At 39.5% G+C, this 17429-nt stretch overlaps 2 protein-coding genes across 4 annotated transcripts; both read left to right on the top strand.

Moving 5' to 3' along the window:
• The first annotated feature begins 1938 nt into the window (after positions 1-1938).
• On the top strand, positions 1939-8015 carry LOC116319474 (N-acetyltransferase 8-like). Of its 2 annotated transcripts, none has more exons than XM_031738825.2 (2): positions 1939-1956; positions 7056-8015. In XM_031738825.2, exon 2 carries the CDS (start codon positions 7067-7069, stop codon positions 7736-7738), a length of 672 nt encoding a protein of 223 aa, XP_031594685.1. In that variant the 5' UTR covers positions 1939-1956; positions 7056-7066; the 3' UTR covers positions 7739-8015. The 2 variants fall into 2 exon arrangements, with proteins under 2 accessions (XP_031594685.1, XP_039468054.1); XM_039612120.1 differs by lacking the exon at positions 1939-1956 and adding an exon at positions 6668-6738.
• Positions 8016-11389: 3374 nt separating this feature from the next.
• On the top strand, positions 11390-15651 carry LOC116319467 (N-acetyltransferase 8-like). Of its 2 annotated transcripts, none has more exons than XM_039612119.1 (2): positions 11390-11676; positions 13738-15651. In XM_039612119.1, exon 2 carries the CDS (start codon positions 13749-13751, stop codon positions 14418-14420), a length of 672 nt encoding a protein of 223 aa, XP_039468053.1. In that variant the 5' UTR covers positions 11390-11676; positions 13738-13748; the 3' UTR covers positions 14421-15651. The 2 variants fall into 2 exon arrangements, with proteins under 2 accessions (XP_039468053.1, XP_031594673.2); XM_031738813.2 differs by having other exon boundaries at positions 11393-11687.
• Positions 15652-17429: the final 1778 nt, after the last annotated feature.

A 17429-nucleotide genomic window follows, 5' to 3' on the forward strand; every position in this document is an offset into this window, starting at 1 on the left:
TTGAAGTGAACGACAGAAGCCGGCTCCTTATTGGGAATCGTGGTCTTTTTCCCTTTCTCTCACCCTCTCTCTCTCTCATTTTTTTTCACTTCACGCCGCACGTGATTGGTCAATATGTGTTTGTGCTTTGTGTTTGCGCTGAGCAGAGGGGGGAGGGGTGGTAGTTACACTCACAGCAGCAGTAGCACATGAACAGAGCAGGAGGGAGACAGAAAGAGAGCCAGGGGCAACAACAAGAGACAACATCGACACATTAGAAAGCTATAGTCAAGAAAATGAGTGACACCAAGAAAAGAAGCAAAATCTGGAAGCATTTCAATTTGGTTTGCAGTGTTTTGTATTGTTTCACTTTAAATTTCTTTAAAATGAAAAAGCTGAAAGTTTAAATAGTTAAAAGTTGAATTGTAAATAGTTGTTTTTTGTGTTTTATAATTTAGTTTTTACATTTTATGTGGAACAAATAAATAAATCCATCCATCCAATGAATAAATAAATCCATCCATCCATATCTCCTTTCAGAGTCGCGGGGAGCGCTGGAGCCTATCCCAGCTGTCTTAGGGCGAGAGGCAGGGTACACCCTGGACAGGTCGCCAGTCTGTCGCAGGGCTAACACATAGACAACCAATCGCACTCACATTCACTCCCATGGCCAATTTAGTGTTTTCAGTTAACCTAACCCCAGTAACTGCATGTCTTTGGACTGTGGGAGGAAGCCGGAGTACCCAGGGAGAACCCACGCAAACACAGGGAAAACATGCAAACTCCACACAGAAAGACCCTGGCCTGATGGTTGAATTAAACTCAGGACCTTCTTGCTGTAAGGCAGCAGCGCTAACCACTGTGCCACTGTGCTGCCGTGAATAAATAAAAAAAGAATAAAAAGTGAATAAATAAAAGTATATTTCTATAATAAACATATATAAATAAAAAACACGGGGTTTTTTTACATTAGTAATTCATTTTGTGCATAATTTTATATTGTTGTTGATAATAAATTAATAAAAGCAACAAAACAACCTGAAGAACCACTTAGGAGCCGAAAGATCTGGTTCTTTTTAGTGAGCCAAAAGAGCCGGTTCTCTAAAAAGAGACGGAATTCTCATCACTACTGAGTAAATGTGTTTATCACAGCTGGACATTTGTCAAAGCAGGGATGGTGCCTAAAGAAAGCTTCAGCCGATCTAGGAGAGAAGGACAACTGCTGCCTGATCCCTTATGTGTCAGAAGTATTGAAACGGTTGAGACACATTTTTTCTAAACACCGTGGGCTAAAAATGGATCTACCCCGAAGATCAGGTCCCCTGACACAAACAGAGTAATATAGTGCACCTTGTTAAGTGCCACGAGGATTGTCATGATTTATACATGTTTGGGCAAACCAAACAAACTCTGGTGAAGTGGCAGGCACAACACAGAAGACCTGACTAGTTAGGCCAGGACTTCACACTCTATTGACTTCAACAGGCCAGGTGGACACTCTTTCAATGATAAGGATGTACACATCCTGGACAGGGAGGAACGCTGGTTTGAGTGTGGAGTCAAGGAGGCCATTTACGTGAAAAGGGAAAGGCCATCTCTGAATCGAGGAGGGGGCCTAAGGGCACCATCTTACAATGCTGTGATTGCGGCCATTTCCCAACTCTCTCTGAATTGTACTCATGATCATTGGTCTTGATCAATGGGCTTGATCAGTGGCTGTTGATCAATAGTCATGACAATTTGCATATTAATCATCAAGGAACTGACCACACAAGCCATTGTTCATTCAGTGGGGTAGATTTAGTCATTATGCAAATGTACTCTTTATAAAGTTGGGGAAACCTGCAGTCAGCTGAGATTAAAGAAGTCACTTGGATGAGTGACGAAACGTTTCTCCCACTGAAAACGCTACGTCTAGATGAACAGAATCACCCTCTTGGGATAAAGAAGTGACAGGAGAAGCAGCCTCCAGCCATGGTATGAGTGTTAACATCAGTCTATGACAACAACCAACTTATTGAAGAACATTTGTGACATTAAAATAAGATTATTTTAAAACTATGCTGTCATATTACCTGAATAAGAACTTAGCTAGACAGCCAGGGGATCCGCACCTGAGTCTGGCTAACGAGACAGGGGAAGCAAAAATGAACATAATGCACAAGACAAGTAATTGTTACAATTAAACAGGAAATCACTAACACTGAGACAGACAGAGGCAAGAGAGAGAGAGAGAGAGAGAGAGAGAGAGAGAGAGAGAGAGAGAGAGAGAGAGAGAGAGAGAGAGAAGAAAACATGTGGACAAAATAAGAACTGCCTAAACTAAACATGGACCAGAGAACTAAGCAAACTCAGAAGCATATAGAAATAACACACTCAGGAAATAAACCTAAATAAACCAGTCCAGAAATAACTAACAGTCTCGTGCAAAGACAAAATACTGTCATGGTGAGAGACCACTGTGTGACATTAAATTTTGAATAAGGTAAACTTGAAAAAAACAAACAAACATAAAAGCCTTTTGTAAAACAGAAATTAAATGTAAAAATGTGTAATATGATTTTTAAAAGCAATTCCATTTAGAGTTTTTCCCCCTTAAATTCTTTTCTGTGTTAAACCAAAAGTCAAATAAAGCAGTAAAGGCTGTAACCTGAAAAGTTCTGTTCTGAAAATACATTTCCTTATAATAAATAAAATCTGAATAAATTATTCATTTGATTTGGATTTTATCAGTGTTGAACAAAAAGTGGACCTGAGACAGCATAAAATCAAAGTATCCAACAAATTTAAGTAATTCAATTTAGTGGTTGTACACGGAAGGTCAGTCAGTTTGACGAATAACAGTCAAAAAGCAAAGTTCAAAAAGAAGAAAACATTCATTTTAAAACAGCTAAAAAATAGCTGAGATGTAACCTCCCAGTCAGTCTGTAACCTAAAGGAAGTCTAGACAAATCATAAACTGAAATAACATTTTTATAGCTACTGAACTTCACCTTTTTATGGTCACTGTGTTTATTTAACAAAGAACCTGGGAAGGTTGATTTAAATTAAATATTTCCTCCACATGCTAAAAATCCTATGAGCAATGTGTCCCATACCAACATATTTGCCCCACATTTGGTTTGCAAAGACAGCAATGACAGCAAAAACAAACCAAAACAAAACCCCCTCTCTATTGCCCCCTAGTGTCTGACTGCAGTGTAGGTTATAACCTCACCCTGATTTTGGTTTCAGTTTTCTCATAAGTTTGTTTTTATCACTAACATAATATATTTACCCAGAATAAGGAAATCCCTCTGTTGTTACAGTTTTTTCTGATGGCTTAAGCACATTTTTTGTAACTATTGGCAATTTTTGCAAACCTCTACACACAAATAAGAAAACCCTTCACCAAACTAGCAAAACATTGTAGTTTTCTTGTAAAAGCTAATAAATCTTGCTTAACTCTCCAAACCTTCGTCAAAATGGTATTTTCGTATTAAACAGTTAACACAAGCCATCACATTAAAAGGCACACAATGCACCAACTACACACTGATGGTATGAATAAAAAACACATCCGGCTTTTGCTTTCTCTCTGCACAAGGTAGGCTATGTCAATTTGAGGTCATACTTTTGTCATAGGTCCGTAAACATAGAGGGATCCAAACGTCAAGTACTGGTGTTTATTCACACACATCAAAGCAATGTGGTGTTTATTTCCAAGTCAAAACAAAATAGTAATTTCACTGAGGAAAAGAAAGAAATCAGTCTACATCGTGTCGTCTCTCTGGGTCCTGCCACAAAATTTCGTCTACATCACATGCAATGTCCTCTAGTCCAAGGCACCGGGGAAAATATCTTTTGGAATGGCATATTCAGGCCTGACATGATGCCTGGTCAATATCCCCACATGCCTCCTCTATTGCCTGTAAAAGGGCTATGCGTTGATGGGGATGACAGTCATAGACCTTCCAATGCCAGGCAAAGAAGAACTCTTCAATTGGATTCAAGAATGGAGAGTATGGGGGGAGGTTGAGTACAGTGAAGAGTGGGTGATCTGTAAAGCAGTTGCGGACCAAAGCAGCCCTATGGAAACTAACATTGTCCCATATGATGACGTATCTGGTCTGCTCTCTCTTAACATTAGTGAGCATGTCATGTAAGGCGTCCAGGAATGTAATAATGTGTGCAGTGTTATATGGGCCCAGGGCTGCATGATGGTGAACAACACCATTTTGACTTATAGCTGCAAACATAGTTATGTTACCACCACGTTGTCCTGGGACATTGATTATGGCACGGTGTCCAATAATGTTCCTGCCACGTCTCCTTGTCTTAGTGAGGTGAAAACCAGCCTCAGCCACAAAAAACTGCTCATGACCCATCTGCCTCTAGCTCCATCACTCTCTAGACAAGGCAAAACAAATTCAGCACAGCAGGCACATGCACAGCACTACAGTATGCACTTCCAGATTCAGTACCAATGATACTATAGCTTACCTGCACATAGTCGTATCGCAGCTGTTTTACACGTTCACTGTTTCTTTCAAAAGGTACTCTGTAGATTTGTTTCATTCGGATTCTGTTGCGGGCAAGTACACGACCTAATACAGAAATGCTCACATTTTGTATGTTTTGGAAGGTGGTGTCATCCTCAGTTACGCGCTGCTGAATTTCGCGTAGCCTTATGGAATTATTTCCAATCACCATATTGACTATATGGGTTTCTTGGTCCGCAGTGAACATTCTTCCTCTGCCCCCAGCATCTGGTCATCTAGCAATTCTGTAAAGTAACAATTTCAGTATTTTTACTCATTAGCACTCTCATTAGCATATGGCAGTGCTGCAAATGTTAGTGCAAAGTGACTGTACTAACCGATTCTCATTTCGAAATGTCCTTATGATGCTTGCTACAGTGTAGTGGCTCAAGTTAGGCTGAACCCGTTGGCCAGCTTCCCTCAGGGTCATTCCATGGTTGATTACATGGTCCACTATTGTAGCTCTGATGTCATCAGTAATTCTATTTCTTACTCTTCTTACCCTTCCTCTTCCACCTCCTTGTCCTCCTCTTGCTCCTACTTGTCCTCTTCCTCTAACTTCACCTCCTTGTCCTTGTCGTCCTCTTCGTCCTACTCCTTCACCTCCACGTCCTCTTCCTCGGCCTCCTCTAATTCTCACTCTTCTCACTCTTCCTGCTCCCTCCATTGTACTCCACACAGACAGCTTACCTGTTGCTTATTTATAGTGCTTAGGCTGATTGCAAAGTGAACTAATTATCTAAAACAGTTTTCACATGTGACAGTGTGCCAGACAGTTGATAAAATAGTGTAAATAATGGCCATAACTGTGTATAGTTTTGCTAGGAGTGCGTTGATCATTTGGAAATTGAGTGTAAAGCAGTGAGTTGTGTTTACAGTTCCACAAAAAAAGTGCTGTGCAGTAGATTGTAGCTACAGGTTTGCAAAGTGTGTGTTACAAAATGGCAAACTGAGTGCAAAGCAATGTTTGTGCTTTTAGTTTTGCAAACTCAGTGAGTGGTTTTGCTATAAGTATTAATAGTTTTAGAAATTGTGCTATAAGAATCACAGTTAGGGTTTAAGCGTTCAGAAAAAACTGTAATTCAAGAAGTACTGTAGTTCAGACATTACTTCTGCTTGTTTGATTGTATTAATAGAAGGATGCTAAGATGTGCAGAAGGAAGCCAAAGATGAGACACTGATACTGTTTATATTAGAAACAGAGAAAAGTCATGGAGCCAACCCTGCTGTTGTTCCTCATATCTCTGTGTTGGTGTATTTCAAGCATCATCATACACATAATAATGTTGGCCCTGTAATAATATTGAAACTGACCAATCATACTGTTACGATGCGATAACTTTGCAATGTGGAAAGAAAATAATATGTTTCTTTATTTAAAACTCTCTTCTGACACAAACGGTAAGCACTTCAATTATTTTCTTTAATTCTTTAATTTACACAATATGATAAATATATAATCCTTTTTGGTTTGCTTTTAGCCAAATTTAACTTCTTTAATCAGCTACCGTCTCTCCTATGGACTTTGTAATGACTACAGTCTCAGATCAACACAACCCTGCCCTCCAGCACTATCAGCAGCAGGAGCAGCAGCAAACCCTCAACAGCAACATTGTACCCCATCAGGTAAAATGTAGGCTATGTTTGTTTTGCATTGTCCCCATCTGATGACAGTGATATAGTATGATGCGGTTCCATATTAGCTTATTGACGAAAGTGAGTTGTTGTTATTCAGCCTGCTATGTGCCCCTTTTCAAAAGCGAGTTATACAATATATAAAACTCTTCCAAACTTCGCCCCCCAAAAAACTGATGTCATGCTTTCTCACAAAACTCATCAGTTTTCAACTCAGACTACAGTCCTACACACCGACACCCTCTATAGCCCTCTGTTAGTTTACATATGAACACAAAGCAAATATAAAAACAAGCCCAAAGAGACTTTAAAGCGATCTCCACATGATTCTACTGCAGAAACATGAACAGGTAAAAATGGAGCCTTCGAGTCTCTGCTTTTGTTACCTGCTGTATATCCGCTTTGGCTGCTGCTGCTTGCTTTTACAGCTGGACTTTGAACCTAATCACCTCATCTAAGTATTATAAGTGCTTTCAGAGTCAAGCTGTGTTTTATTAACCAGTATAGAAGTTGAGCTGATTCATGGTGTTGCTGCACTTCTTCATTGTGTGTGCTCTTCCCCGTGAAGGATCAACCTCTACAAGTTCACTAACATAAAGCAGAGGTAATTATGCCATTGTAATCTGGCTAGCAGACAAATTTATTACACAGCAACTCATATAGTCACTTTTTTGTTTTTTAACCAGCAACAATTGCCTCAAGATAATTTGTAATATCTTGAGGATAATAAGATCTGGAAATTCCTTTGTTATGGCAGCTAAATGTTATGTTAAACACAACCATAAACAGTGCTACACATAAACAGACTTAATAAAATCAAATTAAATTACAAAAAAAGGAAACAAAGTAAAAAAAAAAATGCTTAGGGATTTAGTGCAAATAACAACAGTATTTCTCACTGTTTTATGATTTTCCTTGTAGTTACTTTCATCATGCAGCTGGTGATCCGTCGGTACCGTCCTGCAGACAAGGACACAGTGCTCACCCTCTTCAGTACTGGCACCTTGGAGCATATCCGTCCATGTTTCTATAACGTCATGACCAGTCGCCTTTACCTCACCATCACCCCGACTCTGTGTGTTGTTGGTTATCTTCTTGGCTCATTGTTTGGGGCTGTGCTGTTCCCAGCAGCTTGGGTAGGTTTCATCTACTACTGCTGTCATGAAGTATATACCAGCTACGTCAGGGATAAACTTCGCACCGACATGCAGGACATCCCTGGGAATTTCCTCAGCAGACCTGATGACTGTTTCTGGGTGGCTGAGGCCAGAGTTGGAGCGAGAGCACAGGTTGTTGGTATGGTGGCTGTGGTAGCTAAACACAGTGGGACAGAAAAGTATGGAGAAATGTTCAGAATGATCATTTCCCCACAGTATAGACGGATGGGCCTCGGCTTAAGGTTGACTCAGACCGCGGTTGACTTCTGTAAAGAACAAGGCTTCTCCAAGGTGGTGCTGGAGACTACCTCCACCCAATTGGCAGCTGTGGCACTGTACAGCAAAGTGGGGTTTAACCATGTCCAGTCTAATGTCAAATCACAAGCTGTGTTTTGGGTCTTTTCACTGGCCAGGGTCACAATGAAAAGGATGGAAAAATACTTGTAAAACTAAAGTAACCCTCATCAGCAATGTGTTGTTTTTATGCTTTGTTCTTCTTTAACAGTGGTTTAATATTTGGCAATGGTTAAACTTGACTGTAACCAAAACGCTCTGGTTTAGGTGTGAAAAAATGCCAAATTTAATGTACACTTTAGGACCAAGCACTATGAACAGATATGAATGTAAGGAACAAGATGTTGTTACTAAAAACTTTCTGGTTTCCTCCCACTACACCATGATTCGCTAACAGTTAATCCTTACATTGTGTACTTTTCAGTGATGATTTCACATAATCAGTTGTACTGATCACTTTGAACTGTTTTAATGTATTATGTTTTTTTTTATTTAATTAAAGGAAAAAAAAAAAGAAAACGAAAAAAATCTTTTAAATCTTTCAAAATCTCCGTATACGCCCGCAGGCGTTAGTAGTTGCAACAAATAGTGTTTGAAAATTCATAATTCTTATTATGTGAGAGAGAAGGTCTGATGTATGATGTCTAAATGTTTTTCTACTAATTACCAAGATTTGGAGAAACATTTTAAAATGTCTAAACTGAGATACAGTACACACAACATATTGTAAGCACATAATACAAAGTATGTAAAAATCTTAATAAATCTTTAATCTGCTTATGAAATGAAGATTTGATTTTTAAGACTGATAATCTTGAAAATGAAATCACAAATCTAAGTTCAGTATGTTGTACCCAAATCTGTACTGTAGTAGGGCTTTGGGGGTCACAACCAAGACCTCTGTTTTATTAATGTTGAGCTTTGGTATGTTCGTTGACATCTATATTTTTATTTCATGCAGAGTTGTCAACTACAATTGATTGTGGGAGGAGAAGGATAGAGGGTTTGGTACCGAGATAAAGCTGTGTATCATCAGCACTGGAATGGAAGCAGAGACCAAGGCGACAGATGATCTGACCAAGGAGGAGCATATAGATGATGAAGAGAAGGGGTCCATGCACAGAAACTTGGGGCACACCTTGGTTAACTGGAGCAGAGGTGGAGCGGGAGTCTCCAGTGGTGACAAACTGTTTTCTGTTGGAGAGGTATGACTGAAACCAGGAGAATATGGTACCAGTGAGACTAAGACAGTTGGTTAGGCAGGAGAGAATGCTGGTGTGAGAAAGGGTGTCGAAGGCTGCAGAGAGGTCCAGGAGGAGGAGGATGCTGATGTGGCCGGAGTCAGCTACAATAAGAAGGTCATTAGTTATTTTAATAAGAGCAGTCTTAGTGCTGTGGTGTGTTGGAAGGGTTCATAGAGCTCATGTTATGACATATGTTGATGGAGTTGGGTGGCCACTGCTTTTTACAAGATTTAACCGAGAAAAGGAAAGTTAGAAATTTGGCGGTAGTTGTTAAAGTTATCAGGGCCCAGACCTGGCCTCTTGAAGATAGGAGTCACTGAGCTGGCTTTGAACCATCAACTGTAAGGGGGCACAGAGCAGGTACTCTTGGCCTGACCAATGTTGTTTGCATGGGGTCCAGGGTGCACGTGGAGGCTTTGGACGGAAAGATCCACTTGGTGACCCGAGAGGAATTCACAGAGGAGAAAATGGAGAAAGAGCATGGAGGTAGATGTGCTACAGGAGGAATGACATCCTCAAAACTGATGCACAGGAGACAGAAGCTGCTGATGGATGGAGTCAAACTTGTCTTGGAAGAAGTCCAAAAACATATGGCAGAAATCAGTAGCACCTGAGGAGTGAGGTGGATCAAGGGGTGAAGTAACTGGTTGATGGTGAGGAATAGCAGTCTGGGATGATTTTGCTGTTGGTGAATGAGGAAGAGTAATAATGAGTCTTGAACTGAGAGACAGCTGCTTTATAAGACCTCACATGGTCTTTATAAGCCTCAAGGTGGACAGTGAGACCAGATCATTTTTAGAGCCTCTCAAGTCGCTGGCCAGTGGCTTTTAGGTCACTGAGATGTGTGGCACACCGTGGGGCAGGGTAAAAGCATGTCAGTAGCTCAGTGTTCTGTACAGCAAAGTGGAGTTTAACCGTGTCCAGTCTCATATCAAAGCACAGGCAGCTCATTGGATCATTTCACTGGCCAGGGTCTCGCTCATGTCTGCAGTAGGCTCGCTTAGCATGGGGTCTCAGCCTTAGGACCCTTACTGGATACAGACGCCCAGGTGGGAATAATTTGTGGGAACAATACATATATATATATATATATATATATATATATATATATATATATATATATATATATATATATATATATACATATGTGTGTGTGTGTATACTGTGCAAAAGTTTTAGGCAGGTGTGAAAAATGCTGTAAACAAAGAATGCTTTCAGAAATATAAATGATTGTTTGTTGGCCCCAAATGTATTCTGCAGCAGGACCACAACCCCAAACATAAAGCCAAAGTCTTGTTCTTCTTTTAGCATAAAGAAGAACAAGAAGTACTGGAAGTGATGGTATGGCCCCCACAGAGCCCTGATCTCAACATCATCGAGTGTGTCTGGGATTACATGAAGAGGCAGAAGGATGTGAGGAAGGCTACATCCACAGAAGATCTGTGGTTAGTTCTCCAAAATGTTTGGAGCAATCTACCAGCCGAGTTCATGTGCGCAAGTGTGCCCAGAAGAACTGATGCTGTTTTAAAGGCAAAGGGTGGTCACACCAAATATTGATTTGATTTAGATTTCTCTTTTGTTCATTCACTGCATTTTGTTGAATGATGAAAATAAATGATTAACACATCCATTTTTAAAAGCATTCTTTGTTTACAGCATTTTTTCCTCACCTACTTTTAAAACTTTTGCACAGCATAACCACTTTTGGGTTGTTAATCATGAAAAGTAGCGTACAATGTCTGTAGACTGTACAGGTAATGTATTAGACATGTATTACTTTTCTTAAATTAATCGCCTGCCAAAGAAAGTAGTTTGGTACACTATTTTTTACAGTACTTTCCTGTTACTCCATAAAATGGCCTGAAATGCACTGTCACACAATTACCAGATAACATTATAAACCTAAGGTTACAGTCCCACACACCAACACAAATCCCTATTCAAATGAGGACACATATACAATCCCTCTTGTAGTGTTTATGAACACAAAGAAAATATGAAAATCAGCCCAAAGAGACTCTAAAGCGATCCAATCTCCACATGATACTACTGTCGAAACATGAACAGGTAGACATGGAGCCCATGAGTCTGACCTCTCAAAAGCTGTACTGAAATCAGCTGATTGCATTGCTTGTGAGTAGGAAGACAAAGGCATGTTTCTTTGATGTTTTATTCTTCCCACAGATAACGGAAGAATCTTTGTTACACAAGTAATCGCGTAAGTCCAAATCCCTTTTTAGCAGATTATCTTTTTTTGATACAACACTGGCAACTACGTTAACAGTGGACTATACAGCTCACTTCATACGTATAAATTAGGCCTTACTGAGATGAAAGCCATGAGCTGTATCTCAGTTTGTTGATGGCAACTCACAGAAATATTGATTGCGAGTTGTTCACACAGTCGCCAGCGTCCACATGCTCTCTGCAGATAGACTGGCCAGCCCCCAAACAGAAACGCGCTACTCCCGCTGAACCATAAATTCCGCTTTTGCGATTTTTGACACTTCCGCGTTGCCTTCGTTTTTCGGCCCCGCAGGTTACCGTTTGGTTACGTCCATCGTTGGAAGGTTGTGATTTCTGCAGGACAATGGCGTGGATTAGGAAAACTTTCCGCATGGTTGACTTTGTGTAACAGTAGACGATGTTTAACACTTTTACAGCTGTACTTTGAACCGAATCACCCAATCTAAGTATTAAATGGGCTTTGAGAGTCAAGCCTTTGTACTGCTTCTGTGTTTTATTAACCAGTCTAGAAGTTGAGCTGATTCACGGTGTTGCTGCACTTCTTCATTGTTTCGTGTGTGCTCTTCCCCGTGAAGGATCAACCTGTGCAAGTTCACTAACGTAAGGCAGAGGTAATTGTGCGATTGTAATCTGGCTATCAGACAAATTTGTTACACAGCAACTCGTATAATCGTTTCTTGTGTTGTTTTTTTTATTAAGTTGGATAAGGTAAGTTAGAGAGCTGTTGGCGGTGCACGAACAGGCCTGTGCTGATGCTGAATGAGTTGAGTTTGGTGTAACGTGAGTGTGATCGTGTGTACAGACACTTTGTAACGGGTTTTCTGGCATTTAGACACATTTGATACCATTATATCCATGACGTAATGGCATACCATTAAACCGTCACGTTAGCTCGTCCTTATGGCGTGCCGCGTGCATTTAAAAGTGCAAAGACTGTAAAATAACGAGTACGTTCTGTGGTGGAGAAGTATTTTAAATCAAGGCAAAGATAGAGATGTATCAGATTGTTACCTTGTTGTCTTGTTAAAAGGAAAAAGGAACATTTTTGAGCAGGTACACCTGACTTTCAGCTATTTAGTTGAGAACTGAAACTACTGCTCATCTTCACTATGAACCAATCTGCAGATTACATTCACCAGCCACTTTATTAGGTACATCTTGCTAATACTTGGTCAGTTTGGCATTTGCCTTCAGAACTGCCTTAATTCATCATGGCATAGATTCAAGGAGGTGTGGGAAATATTCTCAAGAGATTTTGGTCCACGTTGACATGATAGCATCACAGAGTTCTGATGCAGATTTGTCAGCTGCACGTCTAGGATGCAACTTTCCACATCCCAAAGGTGCTCTGTTGGATTGAGACCTGGTGAGTGTGGAGGCAATTTCAGTACAGTGAACTCAATGTTAACCACTTTGAGATGATTTGAGTTTTATGACATTGTGCTTTATCCTGATGAAAACTGCCATCAAAGGATGCACTGGTACACTGTGGTGATAAATACTACCTGAGTAGGCTGTGGTATTTAAAAGATGCTCAGCCAGTGCTAAGGGCCCAAAGTGTGCCAAGAAAATAACCCTCTTCATTGATACAAAGCAAGCTGGATCCATGTTGTCATGTTGTTTTTAGCAAATTATGGCCATACCATCTGAATGTTGCAGCAGAAATGGAGATTCATTAGACCAGGCAACATTTTTCTAGTATTCTGTTGTCCAATTTTGTTGACGCTTTAGTCTCAGCTTTCTGTTCATAGCTGACAGGAGTGGCTTCCGATGTGGTCTTCTGCCGCTCTAGCACACCAGCTTCAGCTGTTGTGTGTTTAAAAATGCTCGTCTATATAAATTAGTTGTAACAAGTGGTTATTTGAATTACTGTTGCTATCCTATCTGCTGAAAGCTGTCTGGCCATTTTCCTCTGCCTTTTCCCATCAACAAAGCATTTTCACCCAGAGAACTGGCACTCCTTAGATCTTTTCTCTTTTTCAGACCATCCTGTGTAAACCTTGGAGATGGCTGCATAGGAAGACCTTGTCGATCAGTAGTTTCTGCACCAACAATGTTGCCATGTTCAAAGTCACTCACATTACCTTTCTTCCCCATTCTGATGCTTGGTTTGAATATCAACAGCTGATTTTGAGCATGTTTACTTACCAAATAGTTTTGAGTCACTGCCATGTGATTGGCTAAAAATGTATGTTAACAAGCAGTTGAATCACCTGTAATAAAGTGGCTGCTGAGTGTTGTTTTTAACAATACATTGATTCAATGTTAAGTTTGTAACATAAATAACTGAATCTGAAAGTCATGCCAAGCACAAAAACCTAATTGAGAACTATTTAACCCAGAAAGACATTGTAAGAAAAGTTATATTTTAAATAGTGCTGTCAGCGTTAATCTCGTTAAAATGACGCTAACGTCATAACCGCATTAACGCAGCAAGTCTCCGTCAGCGAGTTAGCGCGGATCTGCGTTATAGCAGCTAAATGTTATATTAAACACAACCATAAACAGTACTACACATAAAAAAATTTAATAAAATCAAATTAAATTACAAAAAAGGAAACTAAGTAAAAAAAATAAAAATAATTTTCCTTAAGGGTCATGCTCAGTGATTTAGTGCAAATAACAACAGTATTTCTCACTGTTTTATGATTTTCCTTGTAGTTACTTTCATCATGCAGCTGGTGATCCGCCGGTACAGTCCTGCAGACAAGGACACAGTGCTCACCCTCTTCAGTACTGGCATCTTGGAGCATATCCGTCCATGTTTCTATAACGCCATGACCAGTCGCCTTTACCTCACCATCACCCCGACTCTGTGTGTTGTTGGTTATCTTCTTGGCTCTGTGTTTGGGGCTGTGCTGTTTCCAGCAGCTTGGGTAGGTCTCATCTACTACTGCTGTCATGAAGTATATGCCGGCTTCGTCAGGGTGAGACTTCGAACCGACATGCAGGACATCCCTGGGAACTTCCTCAGCAGACCTGATGACTGTTTCTGGGTGGCTGAGGCCAGAGTTGGAGCGAGAGCCCAGGTTGTTGGTATGGTGGCTATGGTAGCTAAACACAGTGAGACAGAAAAGTATGGGGAAATGTTTAGAATGATCATTTCCCCACAGTATAGACGGATGGGCCTCGGCTTAAGGTTGACTCAGACCGCGGTTGACTTCTGTAAAGAACAGGGCTTCTCCAAGGTGGTGTTGGAGACTTCCTCCACCCAAATGGCAGCCGTGGTTCTGTACAGCAAAGTGGGGTTTAACCGTGTCCAGTCTCATATCAAAGCACAGGCAGCTCATTGGATCATTTCACTGGCCAGGGTCACAATTATAAGGATGGAAAAATATTTGTAAATCAAAAATAACAGTCATCAGCAATGTATTGTTTTCATGCTTTGCTCCTCTTTAACAGTGGTTTAATATTTGGCAATGGTTAAACTTGACTGTAATCAAAACCCCCTTGTTTAGGTGTAACTTAGAAAAAAATGCCAAATCTGTTATATACTTTAGGACTAAGCACTATGAACAGATCTGAAAGTAAGTAGCAAGATGTTGTTACTAAAACCGTCTGGCTTCCTCTTTATAGAGCACTATGCATATTCTCTGGCTACACTTGAAGCCCTAAAAAATTTCTGTTAACAACATAAGCACAATTAGCAGCTCCACTCCTGTGAACCAAGATTCACCAACAGTTAATCCTTACATCGTGTACTTTTCAGTGATGATTAGAATAATTTAATGTAATCAGTTGTACTGACCACTTTCAGCTGTATTCATTTAAAAAAGAAAGGAAAAAAAATGTTTCACAATCTCTGTGTTCATTCGTCATCCTCGTTATGTGAGAAGGAAGGTCTGATGTATAATGTCTGAATTATTTTCTACTAAATGCCAAGATTTGGAGAAACGTTTTAAAATGTTATAACTGAGATACAGTACACACAACATATTGTAAGCACATAATACAAAGTATGTAAAAATGTTGTATGTCATAATAATATTAATAATGAAAATATTAACTTTTAAAAGGTAAATGTAGAGAATTTATATGCATTAGAGTGGACTTAAAATTCTGATTAAACTATTCGATTGTTTTACACTTTTTTTTCTTGATGTAATCAGAATAACAGATATTTGCTTCTGAAATGAAGACATGATTATTAAGACTGATAATGTTGAAAATTAAATCACAAATCTAAATTCAGTATGTTGTGCCCCAGCCTGTACTGTAGATGTGGATGTGAACAGCAGAGGGCACTATTGATCTAAGTAACACTGGAACTCTTTTGATGAAAATCAGTATTTTCTGATATTGTACTGTATTTACTTCCTTTTATACCAGAAAGTATTAGGGGTTTAAAATATGTGTGCACCAACAACAGTGCTGGGAAGTAAATACAGTACATTTTCTAATATGCTTTGTGAACTCAAGTTTTACGTCTAGAATATGTTGTGATAGACTGTGACGCAGAATATGAAACAATAACAGATGGCCTAGTGCACAACTTTTCATGGGTAATGGTAGTAGTTTGAAACTCACTGACTGCTGTAGATGGTGTTCATTAAAACTTCCAACATTTTAAAATTCTATGTGGTTTGATTTGTCATTTTTCAGACCAGAAAGGAAAAACATAGTATCTCCTGCAGTTAGCAAAAGACCACAAGGACTCCTCCCATTGTTCCCTTTTTTGTGTTTTCCAATGCTATACTGAAAACTAATTCCCCTCTAAGTGAAGCAAAATATGCATTTTTCTATGCTCAGGAGATACTTTGTTGTTCGTGTAAACACACTTTTGAGTTGTCTGCCTATTTTTCTAGTTTACCATTAGGGGGTGCCAAATATTTGAATCCTAAATAGAGTATCCTGGGCACGGTACAGTAAAATTCAGTTTTACGTGGATTTCAGGTTGATGGTTTTTCTAAGAACTGAACAAATTATTTAAATCAACATAGATCAGTATTGGCAGAAAACTGTAGGAACTGTGCTGGAAAGACCAATATTTGTGTATATAGTATTCTTCTAGTCATTTTGTGTTTCATTTCTGAGGGCACGCCATATGTGTCAGGTTACTGAACACCTGAATGATGAGGGGTTAATATGCCACTTTTCTGCATGATCTACATCAGTCACAGAAAACAGGCTCCAGATATAAAAGACAAGGATAAAAACAGCCTTTGATATAAGTGTCACACAAACGATGATTGTTATGTAACAGACCATCTTATACAGAATAAAATATTATTTCATTTAAAGAAAATTAAGGTTCATTTCAATCATACTTTCTTTGTGGCCTTATGGTAACTTTACTGTCTTCACTCATGCCACAAATCAGCTGCCACGTGAGCATGCTCACTGCTGTCAATATTTTTTTTCACATCTGATTACACACAGGCATGAAGATAAAAAATGAACCAGGTGTGCCTGGATTAACTTTAATTTACTGCTCTGCTGCCAACTGAGGGGATGAACCTGAGTGAGACCTGTTAAATGTGTTTGTGACACAAGGACCATAAGACATGGTAGTTTGTTTTAGGCTGTATATTTTCCAGCGCGCTCCCGCTCAGTGCTGTCCTCTCCAAACCTCAGACATCTCTTCTGGGACCTAGCAGCTACTGAAATAGGGAAGGCGTGGTTTGTGTGATGGACCTCAGCTGTGCAGGTACCGTCCCCCGAACCCACTGCTCGATCCATCCCTTGCTCGACTCCACCACAGTGTTAAAACAGTGAGGTCCTGGAGATGGCATGTCATCCTTGCCAGAGTGAAATGAAATAAAAAAAACTGGTTGTATCTCCTGTAGCAGTTAGAAATTGGAAACTATTACTACCAATTACTATATCAATTGAAAAGTATTTTTATGTGCAAAACTTATGCTAAACTGTAAGTCACAACCTTACCTGTAGACAAATTGGTATATGCAGGTAACTATGTTAGCAGCAAGGTGCTTGAAATGTAAATTTGTAAGGCAAGAAGCAAAATGGCCTCTTGTTTCTTGGCTATGGATTAAACTGTAAACAACAAAACGAGTGCCGAATCAGGGTTTAAAAAGAGCATCTCAGTCTGTAGTTTTACTCACTTGTGTACCTATCTTTGATGCTTCCAGATGGGTGTAACTCTAAGAGTGGTTAGGTAATTAATGTTACTTTATTTTTTGTCTATAAACTAACTTACTAAACTTAAAAAGTAAAATGACATTAAAAAGTAACAGAACAATTATACTCAACGTGTATTTATTAGATATATTAAATGTAATTATTGCAATTCAAACAGAGACTAATTTTGCATGTAAAATGAGAAGAGCTGGTTGAGTGGTCGAAGCTAAACACATGATGATCTGTAGGTTGCTTGTGCATATATCCCACATCAA

This window comes from Oreochromis aureus, linkage group 5 (assembly GCF_013358895.1).
Source record: "Oreochromis aureus strain Israel breed Guangdong linkage group 5, ZZ_aureus, whole genome shotgun sequence".
Taxonomy (NCBI): Eukaryota; Metazoa; Chordata; class Actinopteri; order Cichliformes; family Cichlidae; genus Oreochromis; species Oreochromis aureus.

What these genes read in the sequence shown, in the direction of transcription:
- LOC116319467 (XM_039612119.1), top strand. Translation starts at nt 13,749, where the DNA reads ATGCAGCTGGTGATCCGCCGGTACAGTCCTGCAGACAAGGACACAGTG.
- LOC116319474 (XM_031738825.2), top strand. Translation starts at nt 7,067, where the DNA reads ATGCAGCTGGTGATCCGTCGGTACCGTCCTGCAGACAAGGACACAGTG.